At 37.3% G+C, this 20532-nt stretch overlaps 1 protein-coding gene across 1 annotated transcript in view; it reads left to right on the top strand.

Annotated features, from left to right (window-relative positions):
• ERC2 (ELKS/RAB6-interacting/CAST family member 2) overlaps positions 1 to 20532 on the top strand; it is a 919611-nt gene that overhangs the window by 273432 nt on the left and 625647 nt on the right. Inside the window, exon 4 of the mRNA XM_034658488.1 lies at positions 1059 to 1133. Within this exon, the coding sequence (XP_034514379.1) occupies positions 1059 to 1133 (75 nt within the window). The remainder of the gene's footprint in view (positions 1 to 1058; positions 1134 to 20532) is intronic.

The following is a 20532-nucleotide window of genomic DNA, read 5'->3' as shown; positions in this document are numbered from 1 at the left end:
TTGTTTGTTTGTAATGTTTGTGGCCCAACGGAATAAGAAGGGCTAGAGCTACTTCATGTTGAATTTAAATGATTTTTCTGCAAGCAAATAAGTCTTACGGAATTATTCCATAGGTGACTTGTATCAGCAGCATGGACATATGTGAGCACTTTTGTTTACTCTTCTCATTGGTTACTTTCATAAAACTGTTGCCAATTATTATTCAGAAAATCAAAGCATAAATGAACAAACCTTGTCTTTATCTCTTCTTCTGTCAAGGAAACTTTCAAAGTCTTGACAGAACTGTTCTTTGGAGAAGAGGCATGCAAAAAGTGAGCCTTCCAGCTTAAAACTGTAATTATGTTGTTTGTGTTTTACCTAAAGTTGTATTTGTCATATTCCAGAAGTTCTTGGGTCTGCATCTGGCTTTAACCATTTTTGTCTCCTTGCTAACGCTGTTGATATTAATGCCAATTTTAATTGCTTGGCATCATGAGTGCATAAACATATCACACACAGATGTGATTTTGAATAAGGACTGAAACTGTAAATTAGGAAGCAAGATATTCACAGTGTTTCATCACATCAATTCACTCCAAAAAGTGACACAGTGGTACTGAAAAGGTCTTAAATTGCTCATTTCAAACCTACCTCAGTAGCAAAATGCCATGCGTGCAGTGGATTTGCAGCCACGTTAGTCATTTTCTTTCCTCCGTTTCCATGCTGTGTTTGTATTGGGAGCACAGAGTAATGTAATTTAGTAAATTATGATTTGATGGCTGGGCAACAGCCCCAGTGTTGAACAGTATTTGGACTATGATTACTTGCTGGCTTTGTCACAGTTGACATTAATTATTGATGGAAGTTTCAGAAATAGCGCATGTGCCAGGAGCTTTTCACCGGAACGCAGGCTCCAGGCAGGAGGGATGCTAAAGAGGGTGGGGGAAAAGTCACCTGTGGCTTGTTTATGTCTGTGCACAGCGAGCCTACACCCAGTGGGCTGTGTGGTACCTGTGTAAAGGTCATGGTATAACGGAAGGATGAACCGTCAGGCTTATTTCTATCGTGTTCCTCCCCAGGAATTGCACCGAAGGAGCCAACTTCAGCCGGAGCCAGCCAAGACGAAGGCTCTCCAGACTGTCATTGAAATGAAGGTAGGAGCTGTTCACATTTGTCAAAAACAGCTGTGCCTCCAGAGTTTGTTCTAACTTGATTGTGCCTAACATAAGCACTTGAAATGAACCTTGTGTTTTTCTCTAGGCACCCTGGTGGGTGCTTTTCTTCTGGATCTTTTTGCCTTCTTGGGTACATTTAATTTATTGGCCCTTTAATTAGGATGTCTTTTCTGGGCAAAAGAATAAAGGGCTTAAGTATCCCTTGGCTGAAAGGAGCTGGGTTCATTTCCAGAGCATGGCCAATGCTTTCAACCCTAGGGGAGGTTTTGTGTTTGCTTTAAAAAGGAAATTTCTAAAGCTAGAATAATTTTTCCCCCTTTTCATTCACATTACAATGAAAAGACACTTAAGAAAAACTAAGACTTGGCAAAGAGAAGTTGCCTTATATGCAATAAAGTCGTTAAATAATTAAAATTATGCTATCAGCAAAATGCGCTTTTCAAAGAATAATACTTTCCCAGGACTTCAGTATTTTCTCATAACCAAGTCTGGAAGTAATAATAACTTATTAAATACTCATAAGGTATCTTAGTTAGCTGTGGAAGCATAGAGACATGTTATTTAAAAGAATCAAAGATCCTCATGGATAGATTTAGGGCATTTAAAGAATAATGAAATAAATGATGATGGCTGAGCCATGATGTATGATTAAGAAATAGATTTAGATGAAAACCAATTGCTTTGTCAGTATCTAGAAATGTAAATAAAAGTTTTTTTACTTTCAGTGTTTGCCAGAAGGAAGCAAATAGTGTTTATCTTAAGAGTAAATAATTCTTGATTTAAATTGTTTCATGAAGAAAAAAATTCATGACAATGATGTTTGCAATCTGGTATTCCAGAGTTTAACATTTGAGAGTTTGCTGATCACCATTAGCCTACAAGAGAATTCTGTAGGTTGCTGATAGGATAGGATAATGATTTTTCTGTCTTTTTTATGGCACATGATTTTGAACTGTCTGCCAAAAAATTCCTAAGTCCTGGGGATAAAGAAACTAACACCAGTTACTGAATATTTGGCATGTACAGTTCTGACTTGGGATTTTTTTTGTGTGTGTGTCAATGACAGTGTCTTCATCCAAGTGAATTTTTGTGGAAATAATGTAGAGTATTTGCTTTTAAAACTCTGTGTCCCTCAAATGAGGTTATATGAGTTGAAACACTCAATGCATTTGCAGCAAATTGGTTTGAAGAATATTGTCAAAGGAACCAAATGCCAATAAGATTGAATAATCCTTGCTAATCTTGCCTTATCAATTCATTTGGAATTTATGTAATTTAAACTTGTTTTGAAAAGAAACTTATCATTCTACGCTTGTGGGGGAGTGTTTCATAACTGAGATTTCTTCCTTACTTTACACTGGAACCAAACTTGAAACTTGGTTAGGGCTTTTTCTTTCTTTCTTTTTTTTTAAAGAAAAGAAAAAAGACAGAAAATATTATCTTAAAGATTTTATTTTATTTTACTTTTTTGGAAAGAGTCGGTCTTTCTTCCACCCACCTCCATGCCTACCACCCCAGTCTCTGGCACAGTTACTAATGGGAAAGAGGATGTATATAAAATCTATTTCCAGACTATCCTTTCTTTTAAAAAAAAGAGTAAGAGTGAATTCCAGGAATCTTTGGAGAAACAAGAATGACATCTCTTCCAGAGCAGTGGGCATTTTTCATGTAAAGGTCTCTATTCAAAGACAATTAATAGCTTTTGGTGACTTTTAGAAGTAAAAAATCTGTTTACTTACGAGTGTTTCTAGTATCGTATGTTTTATTAGAAAACAAAAAAATTAATAAATATACTCATTTAGGCTATCTATATGGGAAGGCATAAAACATGACTTTTAGGGCAAATTTCACATCCATATATTATCAGTAAATTGAGTCTGGAGGTTTTCTTTTGTGGATGCCAATGACGCTGATTTATAGAACACATTTTTAGGACAAATGATGATCAATATACTTGTCAGGGAATTGAGCCTGGAGTTTTCCTGTTGTTTTTTGGATGTGTATTAATTTACAAACCACTGCCTTCTGTTTTGTCAGTGGAGAAGTCTGGGTCCCATTAGCATCTATACTCACCATGTAAAAATTGAGTTATGGAGGCAGATGGTAGAAGGTCATTTTTTCAGCTGTGTGTGTAGCTTGTGACAGAGGCTGTGACCTCATCCAATTTTGTACAATACATCCCTGCGAATTTGGAGGGCATATTAGAAACCTATATTTTACAAACTTTAGGGTTGACTATCAAATACGACTGCCCCTTAAACCTGGTGGGTGGAATTTAAAACATCGTTGTGTTTTAACTTAAACACCTTTGGGTAAACATTGGTGTCATCTGTTGCCTTGACAAAATCTTAAGTTAAAAGGAACTTTCCTAGAGAAAATTTGACCTATAGTTTCAGGGAGATGATGTGAATTAGGGCTTATAAATTACCTCTACTAGTTCCTTGCTTCTGAGAGAAACTGAGGGTGAACTCTGACCCCTCATCTTCGCCACACATACACTTTGCATCAGCTTGAGAGAGTTGTTTGTTGTGAAAATCTGTGAAATCTTGCCCGAATTCAAACAGTTTTAGAAACTTGGTCTGGTAGTTTCAGCAGATCTCTACGTGCGCCTCTGGGCTTGTACATTGTGAAAATACATCTCTGTGGGCAAGCATTGGAGAGGGCCATCTGCCGGCATCAAAGAGAGAGTAATTCTCTTGCAGCCCTCACATCTACTGCAGCCAGTTGAGCCGGAGGGGTTAAGGTCATCTGAATGAAAATGAAAGGAAGTGAATGAAGTTATTTGTGATTTATCTTCTTGCAGGAAGCCCCAAGTTTTAATTTTGATCCTGATTTGCTCTGGCAGGTATGTTCCAGGTTTGCACTAGAACATTGTGTGTATTTCTCACAGAAATGAGTTTTCTTGTAGATGGTGCGGTGCTCCTCCTTTTCTTGGTTTTGTGTCTAAAGATTCTTTACTAAGCTCCTCTTTCCTGCTTTTATGGAGTTCTGTCAATAAAAATGGTAGTTAAAAAGCTTTTTCCCTCTTTATTTTTTTTTACTGTTAATTCCTTTGAAAGAATGTTTTAACCTACTTTTTTATAAATTTGACATGACATAAAGATGATGTCCAAAGGTTTCGCTTTCTGAGTTTCATTCATAAAGCTGTGCCCAGTTTCTTTTTAAGAAAATGAATTACAGTAACAACAGTACTTGTCAGATAATCTTAAAATTGTTTTCTTTGTTAGTTAAATCTTCCAAGTGAAAGAAAATCTAATTCAAAATGGCTAAGGCCAAAAGGAAATTTATTGGCTCACTCAACCGGATAGAATTGGTATTGCTTCAGGCATAGCTTGATCCAGGGGCTCAAAGGATGTTAATGATCCCACTTTCTCTCATTGGCTTCCTTTAGGTAAACTCTTATTTTCAGACGGCCCCTGTCTGCCCATCTGAGCAAGATGGCTATAACAGCTCTAATAATCACAAAAAGAAGGGATAGGAAGAAAGTTGTGTTGTAAGGAAATACAAAAAAGAAACCAAACCCAGAATAATGATAATTACTGGGATGGTGTGTAAACTTCACTCTAAAATTAATGGCCCAGGCTAAACAGGAAATACACAAAGTTTCCTAGTTCTCATTTGCTTAATAAATTAAATGGCACTCATTCATCAAGAAAAACAAACTTTATGCTAGCACTAACTTCAGCAGAATTTATCAAATGGGACCTAAGTGCTGTAAGGGATTTAGTAAAAGTTGCAGAAAATGTATTTGATCTGGTGAACTTATTATCTAAAGTGGATTAAGAAGCTAGGAGCATAATGTCACTAGGTGACAGTATTTCTGTGGTAACTAAAGTGAGAATTGTGGGTGTTTAGCTTTCTAGTCACATTACCAGCCAGGCAATTGTGTATCATGAGTGGTTCTTCTTCAATAACATTTGTTCCCATCAGGCTTTTCTATGGAAAATGAGCATTGAGCAATTCAACATTGAGCTTGACTAAGTTGCTGATTTGTAGTTGTGTTGTTGATCAAAGAATATGACTTGGCATTCAGGTGCTAAACTCCAGTGGTAAGGTTGATCTTTTGTTATTAAAACTAAAGACCAAGCCTTGTCTTTTTTTTTTTTAATTTTTTATTATGTTATGTTAGCCAACATATAGTACATCATTAGTTTTTGATGTAGTGTTCCATGATTCCTTGTTTGCATATAACACCCAGTGCTCCATGCAATACGTGCCCTCCTTAATACCCATCACTGGGCTAGCCCATCTCCCCACGCCCTCTGAAACCCTCAGTTTGTTTCCCAGAGTTCATAGTCTCTCATGGTTCATTCCCCCTTCTGTTTACCTCCCCTTCATTTTTCCCTTCCTTCTACCGATCTCCCTGCTATTCCTTATGTTCTACAAATAAGTGAAATCATATGATAATTGTCTTTCTCTGCTTGACTTATTTCACTTAGCATAACCGCCTCCAGTGCCGTCCATGTTGCTGCAAATGTTGGGTAATCGTTCTTTCCGATGGCTGAGTGATATTCCATTGTATATATGGACCACATCTTCTTTATCCATTCTTCTGTTGAAGGGCATCTTGGCTCCTTCCAGAGTTTAGCTATTGTGGACAATGCTGCTATGGACATGGGGGTGTATGTGGCCCTTCTCTTCACTATGTCTGTATCTTTGGGGTAAATACCCAGTAGTGCAATTGCTGGATCATAAGGTAGCTCTATTTTTAACTTTTTGAGGGACCTCCATACTGTTTTCCAAAGTGGCTGTACCAACTTGCATTCCCACCAGTAGTGTAAGAGGGATCCCCTTTCTCCACATCCTCTCCAACATTTGTTGTTTCCTGCCTTGTCAATTTTTGCCATTCTAACTGGCGTAAGGTGGTATCTCAATGTGGTTTTGATTTGAATTTCCCTGATGGCTAATGATTTTGAACATTTTTTCATGTGTCTGTTAGCCATTTGTATGTCTTCGTTTGAAGAGCGTCTGTTTATATCTTCTGCCCATTTTTTAATTTGATTATTTGTTTCTTGTGTATTGAGTTTGAGAAGTTCTTTATAGATCTTGGATAGCAGCCTTTTATCTGTAGTGTCATTTGCAGATATCTTCTCCCATTCTGTGGGTTGCCTCTTTGTTTTGTTGACTGTTCCTTTGCTGTGCAGAAACTTTTTATCTTGAAGTCCCACAAGTTCATTTTTTCTTTTGTTTCCCTTGCCTTTGGAGACGTGTCGTGAACGAAGTTGCTGTGGCCGATGTCGAAGAGGTTACGGCCTATGCCCAAGTCTTGTCTTACTGCTCAGGCAGATGACTGCTGTTCTGCATGGAGTGGAGCTGAGCTGCGGTTGGGTTAAAAGATATGCTGATTATTTGATCAAATTCAGCCAATTCAGTTCCACTAGACATGGAGGGGATGCAAGGTGGCAACTTTTCCCAAGGTCACACATTTAGGAAAGGAGTGATTTCAAGTTCAAACCTAGGCCATTGAATGCATCCCAATTCCCAGTACAAACTTCATTTGAGTACTGGGATCTAGTCAAGAATACCACTTTGTGGCTGAAATGTTTTCTTTGGCTCTAAGGCCTCCCTATGTTTATTTCTTCCATTTTCTGAACTCTTACCTGTTTAAGTCTAAACCCTGCACTCTACTTAGAATGTTTTCTTCTCTTAGGATGAGATGTTCATAGAATATTTGTTTCAAGTCTAGTTTTTCTAGCCAAGCCATTATGATGGCTTTTAGACCTTAAAACAATGCCCCACTCTGTTTGTGGCTGTTAAAAAGAATAAGAGCAGTACAAAAAAAAATACCACCTTGCACCATTGGTGACAGCCCACAGCCTGAATACCACTAACCACACATGGGAAGCCAGATGCAGGGACCTAACATATAATAACTTGTGAGTAGGCATGATTAGCTCCATTTCACAGATGAGAATGTTGTGTTTTAGGGAGGATAAGCAGCCTGCTAAGGTCCTACATCTAGATAGTTGGCAATTGAGTTCTGTATGCTTTTACTGAAGACATACCATAGGTTCAACTGGTTTTTCTTTCAAAACTTATTTTGGAAATTATGCACTGGAGTTTTTATCATAGAACAGGTTGAGGCAGCTGTTGGGAGCTGGAGAGATCTCTGGTATTTTTTGGGGAAGTGTTATGTGCTTTGTGCTACAAGGTAAGAGTCATCCTTTTTACATGTAAGTGTTATCAGCCCTCCAAATAGGGCTCCAAATATGTACTCTACTGCCAACGTATGCCCTCTATTTCCCTCCTGAGTTTTAAGTCTTACACTGAAGTCTTTATAACAGTTGGAGCATTATTCATTCATACTTGCAAAGCCCTGTGTTTTTGATTTGTGCTATCCATTTACGATACCAGAAATTATTCTTTAGCTTATTTTTTTCTTGAGAAATTTCTTCATCGTCTCATCTTTCAACTTAAAAAAAAACTTTGTCCCATTTAACTATTTTCCTTAAATAAGGGGAAAAAATGTGGGTTTTAAGTGATAGCCAGAAAAAGCAAAATGTCAAGTTAAATGTTAGCTCTGGATGATATATAGTTGTTATTTGGAAGCAAGGAAGACTTTAAAAAAAAAGATAAGACTTCTTTCCTTTTTTTGCCCAAACTGTTCTTATGATGTGTTTGAATATTTGAGTTGCCAGTCAATAATTCCTGCTACGAACAGGTTTAGTTTGTGTGAATTTAATTCCTGAAGTTGAATCATAAACACCTGTGTGGACTGAGTAGCTATTTTGTGTGCAACACCATGGTAGACCTGAGTGCTCAGTTTTTAAGGGGCTAATGGAGGGAATTACCTAAGCCGGGATCTAAGAATGGCAAACTGGACTGCAGGGGCTCAGAGGATATCAAATGAGAGAGGGGCAGGGAATGATTCCTAAAGGAGGTAGCATTTGAGGAGCGCCTTGAAAAGTTGGCATGATTTTAATAAAGGGGAGAGGGATGATTTATAAACAGCAGGAACTGTAGGAGCAAAGGCAAGGAGGCTGGAAAGTATGAAGAGTATCTGGGGAAGAGCAAATCATTCAGTTTGATTAAGAGAAGACGACTTAAGTTCAAAAAACAATAGAAGATCAAATAAAACCATAAGAAAGTGGGAGAAAAGAAATAATAAAAAAGTTGAAATCAATGAAATAGAAATAAAACATATACTGGAAGGGAATACCAAAACCAAACACTGATTCTTTGAAGAGTTTAACAAAAATGACAAATCCTGGTTAGAATTATTGGGAAAAATAGCCAATATCAGGATTGAACAGGGACATCGCTGTCAATCTTATTGACATTAAAAATATGAGGGAATTTTATTAACATTATCATAATAAAGTTGAAATTTTAGATAAGTTCTTTTAAAAATACAACTTGTCAAAACTGCATGGGAAGAAATAGAATATCTGAGTAGTCCTAAATATTAAAGAAAATGATTCTATATTTAAAATCTTACCACCAAAAAAGCAACCCTCAAATCCAAAAACCAAACCAAAGAAAAAAACCTGCAGGCCCAGATGGCTTCTTCAGTGAATTTTACTAAACATTTGAAGAAAAAATTATCATTAGTCATACAGAAACTATTCCAGAGAACAAAAAAAGAGGGAACACTTCCCATCTTATGAGGCCAATGTAACCTTGATATTAGTACCCAACAAAGTCATTACATGAAAGGAAAATTACAAGCAATCTCTTTCATAAATGTTGATGCAAAATATCCTACCAAACTGAAAATTAAATGACATGACCAAGTGACAATTAAATGACATGACCAAGTGACAATTAAATGACATGACCAAGTGACAATTAAATGACATGACCAAGTGACAATTAAATGACATGACCAAGTGACAATTAAATGACATGACCAAGTGACAATTAAATGACATGACCAAGTGACAATTAAATGACATGACCAAGTGACAATTAAATGACATGACCAAGTGACAATTAAATGACATGACCAAGTGACAATTAAATGACATGACCAAGTGACAATTAAATGACATGACCAAGTGACAATTAAATGACATGACCAAGTGACAATTAAATGACATGACCAAGTGACAATTAAATGACATGACCAAGTGACAATTAAATGACATGACCAAGTGACAATTAAATGACATGACCAAGTGACAATTAAATGACATGACCAAGTGACAATTAAATGACATGACCAAGTGACAATTAAATGACATGACCAAGTGACAATTAAATGACATGACCAAGTGACAATTAAATGACATGACCAAGTGACAATTAAATGACATGACCAAGTGACAATTAAATGACATGACCAAGTGACAATTAAATGACATGACCAAGTTGCGTTTATTCCAAGTGTGCAAGGTTGGACTGTTATTTGGATATCAATCAATGTTATTTACTACATTAATAAGATAAAGGAGAAACATAAATGTAATTTCAGTAAATGCAGAAAAAACATTTGATAAATGCAACATCCATCCATGTAAAAAAGAAAAAAATGCTTTTTTGCGAACTCAGATTAGGAGAGGATTTTCTTAATTTAATAAGAAGCAGCTATAAGAAAACTACAATCAACATCATATTTACTGGTAAAATGTTGAAAGCTTTCCTTATGTTATAAAAAATAAAACAAAATTGCCTATTACTGTCACTTCTTGTCCATGATGTTCTGGACATCCTAGGTATAAGAATTATAAAGAAAGAAATAAAACAGAGGCACCAATATTGTGTGTGTAAAAAATCTCATGAATTCATATATAAGCAATTAGATTAATAAACAAATTTAGCCAGATAGCTAGTCAGTATTTAAAAAATGAATCATATTTCTACATGCCAGTGACAGTTACATTTTGTAACTGCCATCCTAAATGATGGCATTAAAAAACCCCAAATATCTAGAAGCAAATCTAACAATGGTGGTACAAGACCCAATTTAAATAGAAGATTCAAAACATAATTAAGTGTGGAATAACCAGAACCTTGAAAAAAGTGAAATAGCTATCAACAATGGAGTGGATAAATAGTGAAATATTCATGCAATGAAATGCTATATGGCAACGAGAAGGACCCAACTATTGCTTCATATAACAACATAATTCAATCCCCCCAAAAGAACAAAAGAATCCAGACACAAAAGAACACACACGATAAGATTCTGTTTATATGTGTGTATTCCAAAATAGGCAGAAATAATGAATAGTGTTAGATGTCTGAATAGTGGATAATGTGGAGGAGTGTGGGGTTATTTAGACTGGTGGGGGCATGAAGGAAGCTTCTTGAGTACAAGTAGTATTCTATTTCATGATTTGGTTTGCTTGTGTCCAGGTGTGTTTACTTTGTCATAATTCATCATGCTGAAAACCTATGATTCAGCTAATATCTTATGTATAATATACATTAAGTAAAAAGTTCATTTAAAAATAAAGGAAGAAAAACTCACCAGTAAAAAAACAAATAATCTGATTAAAAATGGAGCAAAGGATTTGAATAGGCATTTTTCCAATGAAAACGTACAAATGACCAATAAGGACATGAAAAGATGTTCCAACAGGAAATGCAAATCCAGCCCTCAATTAAATACAACTTATCCCACACTGGGATGGCTAAAAAAAAAAAAAAAAAAAAAAAAAAAAAAGGTAGTAACTAACAAGGGTTGGGGAAGATGTGGAAAAACCATACTCTCATATTGATGGTGGGAATATGTAATGAATCAGCCCATTTTGGAAAACTATTTGGCAGTTCTTCAAAATGTTAAATGTAAGGTTACTGTATGACTCAGCAGTTCTCCTCCTAGGTGTACATCCAACCAAACTGAAAACATACATAAAAACCTGTACACAAATGCTCATACACCATTATTAGTAATAGCCAAATAAGCCAAAAAGAAATCCGGATGTCCATTATCCTATATGAATAAACAGAATATGGTGTACCCACATGGTGGAATGTTATTTAGCCATGAAAAGAAATGAAGTACTGATACATGCTATAACCGGGGTGAACCTTGAAAACATTATGCTAAATGATTCCATTTATATGAGATGTCCAATATAGATATGTTCTTAGAAATAGCAAGTAGATTAGTGGTTGTTAGGAGATGGGGAAGATGAGAAAGAGTGACTGCTAATGGGTGTTGAAAATACAGTGGAATTAGATAGTGGTGTTGTTGCATAAACCACTGAATAGCACACTTTAAAAGGATAAGTTTTATGGCACATGTACTGTATATCGTTAAAGCTGTTATTCAAAAATAAAGATATTTCAAAGGAAAGGATCAATAACTTTGGTTACTTAAAAACTAAAAATATAGACAGAATTATAACTAATCAGGAGATGTATTTCTAAGGTTTATAGTAGTTGGAGACTTAATATTCTTAATATACAAAGAAGGTATATTTATCAATGTGGAATAAAAGCTTGGGGGAAAATGTACCAAAATGTTGACACTAATTCTGAATGAGTTGATTATAAAGGATTTTTTCCTCTTTTTTTTTCCCTCTCCAAATTTTTACGTTTTCAGTAATGTGCACTCATTACACAGGAATGATCAGGAATTATTAGGAAAAACAACAGTAAGTTCATTAAAAAAAAGCTTAAAGCTGCACAGTTCTTCTATCCTGATTTTCTTTGGCTGAAGAGAGAAGGTTCCAAAGAGGAGAAGTTTAGATTATTTATGGAAATTGATAATTTGGCTCTGCTGCTTACTGCTTCTCTGACTCCGAATTTCCCATCTGTGAAATGGAACCATGATACCAGCCTGCATAGGGTTGTGGAGAATATTAAAATGAAGTAAGGCATGGGAAAATCCTGGCATATAATAAGAGCCCAAAGAATTTTTTCCTTCTCTATCCATTCCCTTTCAGTCTGAAAATTGAGTTTTACCTATAAAAAAGAGATGGTATCTTTGAACAAGGATAGAGAAGGAATTCAACAAGTTTACTTCAGGCAGAGTCTTAGCTCAGAATACATACACAGCTGGCATATGGAAAGACTTTAAAAGCATCTTTGAAAGGAGAAACCAGTAGAGAAAAAAATAGCAATTCCCAGTAGGCCTGTGGCATAATAAATGACCTAGGGACCTGGCTTTCTGGCTGTTGGGCCTTTGGCAAGTCACTTGTCTTTTCTGGCTCTCACTATTCTCATTTGGCAAATGAAAAGATTGGACCAAGAGTCCTGCTTTAAAAATTCTACCAAGTCTTGAGGCTTGGTGACTGGCAGTTTGGAGTCTCAAAGGGCCTGCCTGGGGAGTCTGAATTGACATGACATTCTTGCAAAGTTTAAATCGTTGCTTTGTTTGCTCCATTTTGGCCAGCCCTACCCAGGCCAGCAGCGCCTGCATTCTCCCTTGTTGGTGCTCAGGTTCCCAGCCTATTGTTTATTTAGGGATTGCAATTTCCTTATTGGCATGCGCCTCCGCCAGCAGGGTTGAGAAGTCAACCACAGGCCTCATGTGAACTTCCCCTTTCAAGTTTCAGTAATGACAGTGTACCGGCCGTCACATGCCTCATCCCTAAGGCATGGTCCAGTTTCCACATCCATCAGGCCGTGCTGGTGACTTGGGGTGGCCTGAATTCCTCTGCTGCCTGTTGCTTTTTCCATGAGACATACTGGTTGAACATAGAAAGATTTGTGGTATGTTTTGGAGATCCTAAGAATGAAGCCCCAAACCAGGGCTGTTGAAGGCATTGTGGGTATGGTTAAAAAGGAATGGGAAGAGCAAGTTCAGGTTGCTAGAGGCCAGTGAAGAGAGCTTCTTCACCCAATCTTTTCCTAAAGAGCGTTGGAAGAGAATAGAGGTGTTGGATGTCCATCTTTTCCTTACTCCTTGAAATGTGGTCACTGTTTTGCAAAGTAATATTTCTCTGGATCTCTGGGAATTCAAGCTCTCTTTGCATTTATGATTATGTGAAAGATGACTTTGAACCAGCCTTAGGGAGAGCAGGGCTGCACACAGCACACACTGAGGGGCTACGTTGTCATCTGGAAGCAGTTTCTGAAATTTCTTCCTCCCTATCCTCTCTCCCCAACCTCTTCACTATCTTCTTTTGACCGTGCTCCGTAATCTTTAAAGGCTAATCGTGCTGTGTGGAAGAAAGGATCAAAATAGCCCAGCTTCTAGGTGGTACACCTTATCTGAAGTCAGTTCTCCTGAGGTTTTCCTGGAGACAGCAAGGTCCCACTGTGTGGTTTCCTCTCTGCTGTATGTGGAGGGAAGCATTCCAGTGTATTAAAGGTGTTAAAAAGTGACTGAAGAGGACAATGTAGGTGATACAAACAAACTTTATCTAGCACATCATGAAGCTAGAAGTTCTCCATATGCAGAACTGGAAAATGGGGTGGGAGGAAGGAAGCTTTTATAGGATAACGAATAAAGAACAAGGAAGAAAAACAAGTAGAAGATATCTGATTGGCTGGGACCACATAGTAAAACTCATTTAAGGTGAGAAGGAACAAGGAAATTAGAACTCAGAGTTGGCTTGGCATGTGGGGATTGGCTGACTGGATACACTGCATTTCTGGTCAAGTGGAGCATTTACAGGGATGTGAAAGTTATCTAAGTATTGGTTTGCTGACAAGGAACCCCAAGCAGAAGTTGAGCCATCTTGAACCTAGAAAGCTATTTCAACAAAGGGAAGATCTTTGGCAAGTTATTTACCTTCTATAGGTCTCCTGACCTATAAAATGAGTAAAATAAGTACTTAATTCACAGGGTTATAGGGAATATTAAATGAGATTTCCTAGCACAGTGTTTGCATTAGTAATAAGTACACATTAGCTGTTGTTATTATTAACTGCATTTTTAATGATGGAATGGAGAAACATTGCTTCTGTACTATACTATTCTTTCTATATATTCAGATAATGCAAATATATTTATATCTTCAACATAAATGAGGAAGAAAACATAGGTCTAAAAAATAAATCTTTTAATGTGGCATTGGTCCCCTCTGAGAAGTTTATAAATAAATACAAATTTTTGTGTCACCTCTATCCTGAAAGGGAATGTCCTCGGGTGACACCAAGTCATTGGTACTTTTTATCCACTCCCGGGATGAATCTGATGCTCCTAGTCCACAGACTGGCACTGGGGAGCCTCTGCATTAGTGTGTTTCACAGGCACATGGAAATGATTTTGGATTAAACAGGACTCCCTTCCATGCATTGGGAATGTAGAAAGGTATCAGTATTAATTGAAACAACTTTCTATGAAGGGCCAATAGTCAGCCGAGAGGCACAAGTGCAACTACACTGGTTGTTAAAATATTGAAATACTTCTGTGGTTTTCTCAAATCCCCAGACTACCCCCCCACACACTCCAGCAACTAAAGAGATAGCCCCTGGCCTTTCAGAGACTTCCCAGATCTGGTTTCATTGCTCTAGGAGGTGTCTGTTCTGGTTGGTTCTTGTTCAATACTGTACTGGTTGTTGAGTGACTCAGCAATCACCCTGATACTATGGAATTTAAAGTCTGCTCAAACCTTTTCTGACTATCTTTCTTGAAACTTCAGTCTCTTATTTTTTGTGACTTTTTCATGATTTCCATCAATTTTACACCTCTTCCTTTTGATTCCTGTGCTGTTTTCTCTATACTCTTTCTTAACCATGTCTGAGAATTCCTTCACCACTAGGCTGATGATCTTTCATCTCTACTGTCTCAACTCCAATTTTGGCTTCCGTTTTTATTATTAGCTTCCCAAAGGCCATCTTTTTGCCTTCTTTTTACCAGCTTATAAATGACTCCCAGTCATACCCAAATGCAAACTCCTAGCTTGATTCTGAAGAGTGCTTATCATTTCAGCCCCTTCTTCTTTTTCGACTCCTCTGCAACAAAAAGTGACCTATACTTTTTAATTAGTCCTGTCTTCTTACTCCTCTTTGTACATAATTCATGCTTGTTATCCTATTCTTTCAATTTACATAAATTAAATATTATGTGCCGGACACCATGCTGAGTACTCTTGACTTTGCATGTGTTATTCTGGCTGGAAAGAATTTCATCTTCCTTATGATAAACTTATTCTTATCCATCTTCAGACCCTATTTTAGGCTCCTGTGCTTTCTGGAGATTTGTTGACTCTTCAATGATGGTCTTACCCATTTCCGACCTCCCTTTGTAGATTTGTAGAATATTGTATCTAATTGTATTTTGGTATTACCTTTCATACTATCACTTTTGTGGTATACTTTTCTGGTTGCAAGTGGCTGAAACCCTGCTATTGTATTTTAGTATTCTAGGGGAGTGGATGGTTCAGATATAGCTGTACCTAGCTGTTCAAATGATGTTATAAGGACCCAATCATTCAGGCAGATTCTTTTTTTTTTTTTAAAGATTTTATTTATTAATGTGACAGAGAGACAGCCAGCGAGAGAGGGAACATAGCAGGGGAGTGGGAGAGGAAGAAGCAGGCTCCCAGCGGAGAAGCCTGATGTGGGACTCGATCCTGGAACACCAGGATCACGCCCTGAGCTGAAGGCAGATGCTTAACGACTGCGCTACCCAGGTGCCCCAGGCAGATTCTTAATCATGGTATCAAAGAAGGGCGTAACCAGCCACAGGCCCATATTTTTCTTATCATTCATAATCTCAGAAAAGGAGAAACATAGGCTCAGAAAAGGAGAGGCCTCTGAATTTATGTTAGTCCCCTAAAAGAACTCTAGTTGGCCTTAGTGACATAATGAGGTCACTGCAGATCAGTCCACATCCAGAGAATCCATGGTACTTGCCACATGAAAACCCCTAAAACCACAGGGAACTGGGGAGATGTAGTTCCCAAAAAGAAAAGAAGCTTAGCAGACAGATAAAAAAAGTAATTGATAAATGTTACAGCTAGAAATGGGAAGAAGGTAATCTTTGTAGAGCACCTATCATATGTTGGCTGTTATTCTGGAAGGTGTATGTATCCTCACTCATGCAATTCTTATAACAACCTTAGGTTATAGGATTAGTGACCTTAGTAACATGTTCACAAAATTAGACAGGGTAGACTTAAAGTGGAAGCTGTGTCTTCTACATGTGCACCTCACAGAACTGGGGAATGGGTGGGGACTTACTATACTGTTGTTGGCTGGTGATAATAATGATGGCAACCCTTTACTCTCCTGGGGGAGGTTCCATGATAGGTACTTTGCACGCATTATAGGTCACATGTAATTTTCATGACATGCTCTTGAGCATAGTCTTATTTCAGAGAGCCTCAGGATCTTGCCCAAGGACGTAAAAGCCTGAACCAGGTTTTACATCCAGGTTTGTGACTCTCCAAGTGTCAGAAGGATTGTTTTATCTTCGGCTCTTTTTTTTTTTTCCTTCTCCAACTTGAGTCTATTAACAACACAGCAATAACAAAAACAACAAATTCATATATGGAGACCCAAACCTGAATGGTTGCATAGTGTCCAGAAAGAAACACATCTTCTGCCCATGGTCATTAGCTGTGTGCCCAGAGACAGGATGACAGGAAGGCTGCATTCGTGGGGCATGGACTTCATGAAGAAGGAGTCAGAAGTAGGCAAAAGAAACATTGAAGCACCCTAATTGCTTTGAATTTGACCTGATTCTGTCCTTGTAGATTTTTCTATGAAGAATTAGGTACTGTATGAACAAAAAACCAATACTGTCACCAAAAAACAGCATGTCCCCTGTTACCTTCTCATCTAGGTCACTATCTCTTTAGTTTGATAAGGCCAAAGAAGTCAAGTTACTGATTTTTTGTTTTTAGTTTTTCCCTCTAACATGCTTTAGGCCCAAGTTGACTTCTTTCTGGAGTGCTTGATTTGGGCTTACAAAACTGCGGTTAATCCCACACAGCAAACCCTTCCAAAGTCAGGGCGTTCCTCAGATAGCCTAAGACCAAGGGAAGCTGAGTTATGTTTGCAACTACAACTAGATGAGTTTTAAAAGTTAAGCCTTCAGGAGCCTCTGCGGCATCCAGTAATAATAGTCTAGAATTTTATTCTAAATAAAGCATAATATAATTAGGTTGGGATGTTTCCTGAACATTAGATCACGTCTTCTTCCTTAAACCAAATTGGCATTAAGTTTGTTGATCAATGTCCATAGACCGATATGCGATCACGGTGAGTTCCACGCTCCGTAAAAAACTGCTTGTATTTTCTTCTTGGCCTGATATTAAAATGAAACCGGTAATTCTTACTGTATTTGAAAAAAAAATCACATTGTGACATTCAGCAATAACATAATTGTTACTTTTGGTGACTAAATGATATTGCTTTTTTGATGTTCCACCCACTCATCATTTCAGTGTTCACAGTTCCTAGAGAGGAATTGAAATCTTTTTCTTGCTGTTTAAAGGGAACATAATGTTCAACAAATACGAAAAGGGTAATAAAGGCATCTGGACTGACAAAGACGCTCCAGAAAGTTTACTCCCAGGGTTGGTGTACACTGAGGCTGAGATGGATAGCTCTTGAGAGTAGGTTAACATTTTTCTAAATGTACTTGGCTTGTAAAGTCATCTTGGTCTCTTCTGCACTGGTCAGTCTTGACCCTCATGTATGTAGGACACCTGTAGTCATTTAAAACACCCACGTCACCTGAGAACCTTGTGAAAATTTGGATTCAGATTCAGTAGTTCTGGGTTGGGGCTTGAGATTCTGCATTTCTAAAGCTCTCTCAGGTGATGTCAGTGCTGCTGGTGTGTGGACCACACTTGGAGTAATAGTGATCTAGATTGTACTCCATGTTAGAGAGAGAACAGTGCCCATGAATCTTGTTCAGATCTACCTAGTATCTCACATACCTGATCATGTGACTGGTACCCAGTAGATGCTCAATATTTATTTGTTGGATGAATGAGAAAACTCCCTGCGTCTAAGTTTACTATCAACTGTAGCAGACACATCCTAGAAAAACTTAGAAATAAGTAAAGAAAAGGGGAAAAAAAGATACTAAAGCAGAGATAAATGAATTTAAGTCTTCCCACCTGATTTTCATTTTCATTGCTGTAGTCCAGCACCTGTGCTAATACTTATGGCTGGTTTAAGAATCAGCAGGTGGGCCTGTTGGGTTGATGGCTGTTAGGGATTCAGTTCCAGTGGTTTATTTATTAATTGCCTGTCAAATACCTATTTTACTTCTTTTGAATGATAAATGTAAAATAGTCTTGGGTATGAATCTTTAAGTAGGAGTTATGATCTGCAATTGATGTATAAAATTTTTATAAGTATTATTTTATGAACGTGTGGAAAGAAGTGATTTTAAAGATATTCAATTCAGATATTTTTTTCTAACTAATAAGGACTGAGCAAACACATTTCAGCTGTTTTTTCCCGTCCTGAAACTTTATGTCGCACATTCTTACGGTCCTTAATGAAAATACGGTATAAAAGCAAAAACAATTTCATGGTTGTCCTATCTCAAGACTATTTGCAAAATGTTACCTGAGACATGGAGTGGTAGGTTCTGAGAGCATATGTTCTTTCACTGCTCTGAGCTCAGAGCACGCTGTCAGTAGACCACTTTTGAGTTACAGAAGCCAATAAGGTGATCTGGATATTTAAGCACCTAATTATTTTAAATAGAGGGTAATGATGGTAAATTTTCCCTTGAAGAATCCAAATCACTGTTTTGATTTTTCACTTCAGTATATAACCCTGAGCTTAATGTGGTCATTAAAATCCTAATTTTTAAAATTTATTTTATTTTTTTTTTAAGAATTGACTTCTAGGGGAATAATACTGGAAAAATCAAATTAAATAGAATACTTTGCTATAGGACTTCCCCAGAGCCATTAATGCTAATGTGTAGGGAATCCCCAGTAAGCATTTCTCAAACTTATTTGACCCTGCAACGCCCTTTTCACAGAGCTTTTGTGTTCTGTGGATTTTGGGAAAAGCTGTTCTTTGTTGTATTTCACTTTCTCCATCTCCAAGGAAGGCCCACAATGATCTGCTTTGAGAGTTTGCTTATTTGTGGAACATAATCAAAATGAATACTTGAAAGTCACTACAGAAATTATTTTAAAGTATCAGTGGTAAGTAACACGTGAAAATGTTCAGATGAAGACGACTCTGGTAATTGGGAGTAAATATTGCTCTACCTTCTGAAACTTCACTTTTCAGGATGTTACAGCATTGTCTTCACTCTAGATCAGTGCTTAGAGTTCTTGAGATGTGCAGCTAGCATCAGTTTTGAAGGGTAACATATACCACATTGAGCCATATTAGGAACTGTGCAGTGGTTGCCTTCCATAGTTCTTAAATATAGAAGTTTATAGTAATTCATCTTAGTTTTAGAGATTTGAAAAAAAAAGAAAAAGATGAAATTTCTTCTCCCTGAATTCCTCAAACTGAGGCAGTAGAGCAGCTGTGACTATGGCAATCATTTTATTTACCTTTATATTTCTCACTTGGATTTCCTTACATCGTTCTCTGCCTCAGCATTTTGAGTATCTTCTTGGACACAGTCAATACACCATCTGTTATATCTATGTATTTTGTATCTATTCTCTGTAGATCTTAATGATATTATCCTATTTCCTTTTCTCTGTGCTCAAGATTTCAGGTATGAGGGGCACCTGAGTGGCTCAGTTGGTTAAACGACTGCCTTCAGCTCAGGTCATGATCCCAGGGTCCTGGGATCAAGCCCCACGTCAGGCCCCCTGCTCACTAGGGGAGTCTGAGTCTCTCCCTCCTGCTGCTCATGCTCTCTCTTTCACTCACTCTCTCTTTCAAATAAAATAAATAAAATCTTTAAAAAAAGATTTCAGGTATGAGTTCTGTTGTCCTTAAACTGGACTTCTTAAAGAACAGAAACATAAACTAGGACAGGAAAAAAATAGATCATTATTTAAATGATTTCCACAACATCTCCACACCTTTCTTTCTTTTCTTTTTTTTCTTTTTTTTTTTTTTTTTTAGTATTTTGGGATACCTGTGGCTAAAGGGGAAAAAAGCTTGTGAGGATAAAGAAAAGTTGATTAATTTAAGGAAATCAGTAAAGTTAAAAATACTATTTTTAAAATGTGTTTCACTATTTGGTGAAATTTTAACTCAGACGCATATCAGTCAAGATAATTTTTTTATGTTACGAAACTTTCTGTCTTAACCCTGTTCTGATCTTTCTTTAGCAGTGTGTAATTTTTTAAAGTGTGGTAAAAAGCTCTTTCTAACCCAGATAGAAGCCGGTGATTGTGGTCATTGCTAACTAAAGCCTCAGGATTTGACTGAGGGGAAAACTGAGGGTAACCCCCCCCCACCCCACCATGTGATTGAGACCTGAAATTCTAAGTGTATCAAAAATTAAGATATAAGACATGAGGACCACAAACCATATTGCGCACACACACGTCTTTATACATGTATATGTGTGCATACATACATACATCTGAATATGCTCACTTGAGACTTGGGTCTGAAATCCTAGAAGATTTTGTATTAGAATAGCAGA

Source organism: Ailuropoda melanoleuca, chromosome 4 (assembly GCF_002007445.2).
Source record: "Ailuropoda melanoleuca isolate Jingjing chromosome 4, ASM200744v2, whole genome shotgun sequence".
Lineage (NCBI taxonomy): Eukaryota > Metazoa > Chordata > Mammalia > Carnivora > Ursidae > Ailuropoda > Ailuropoda melanoleuca.
Note: the sequence above shows the minus strand (reverse complement) of the source record. Positions and strands in the feature narration are given on the sequence as shown.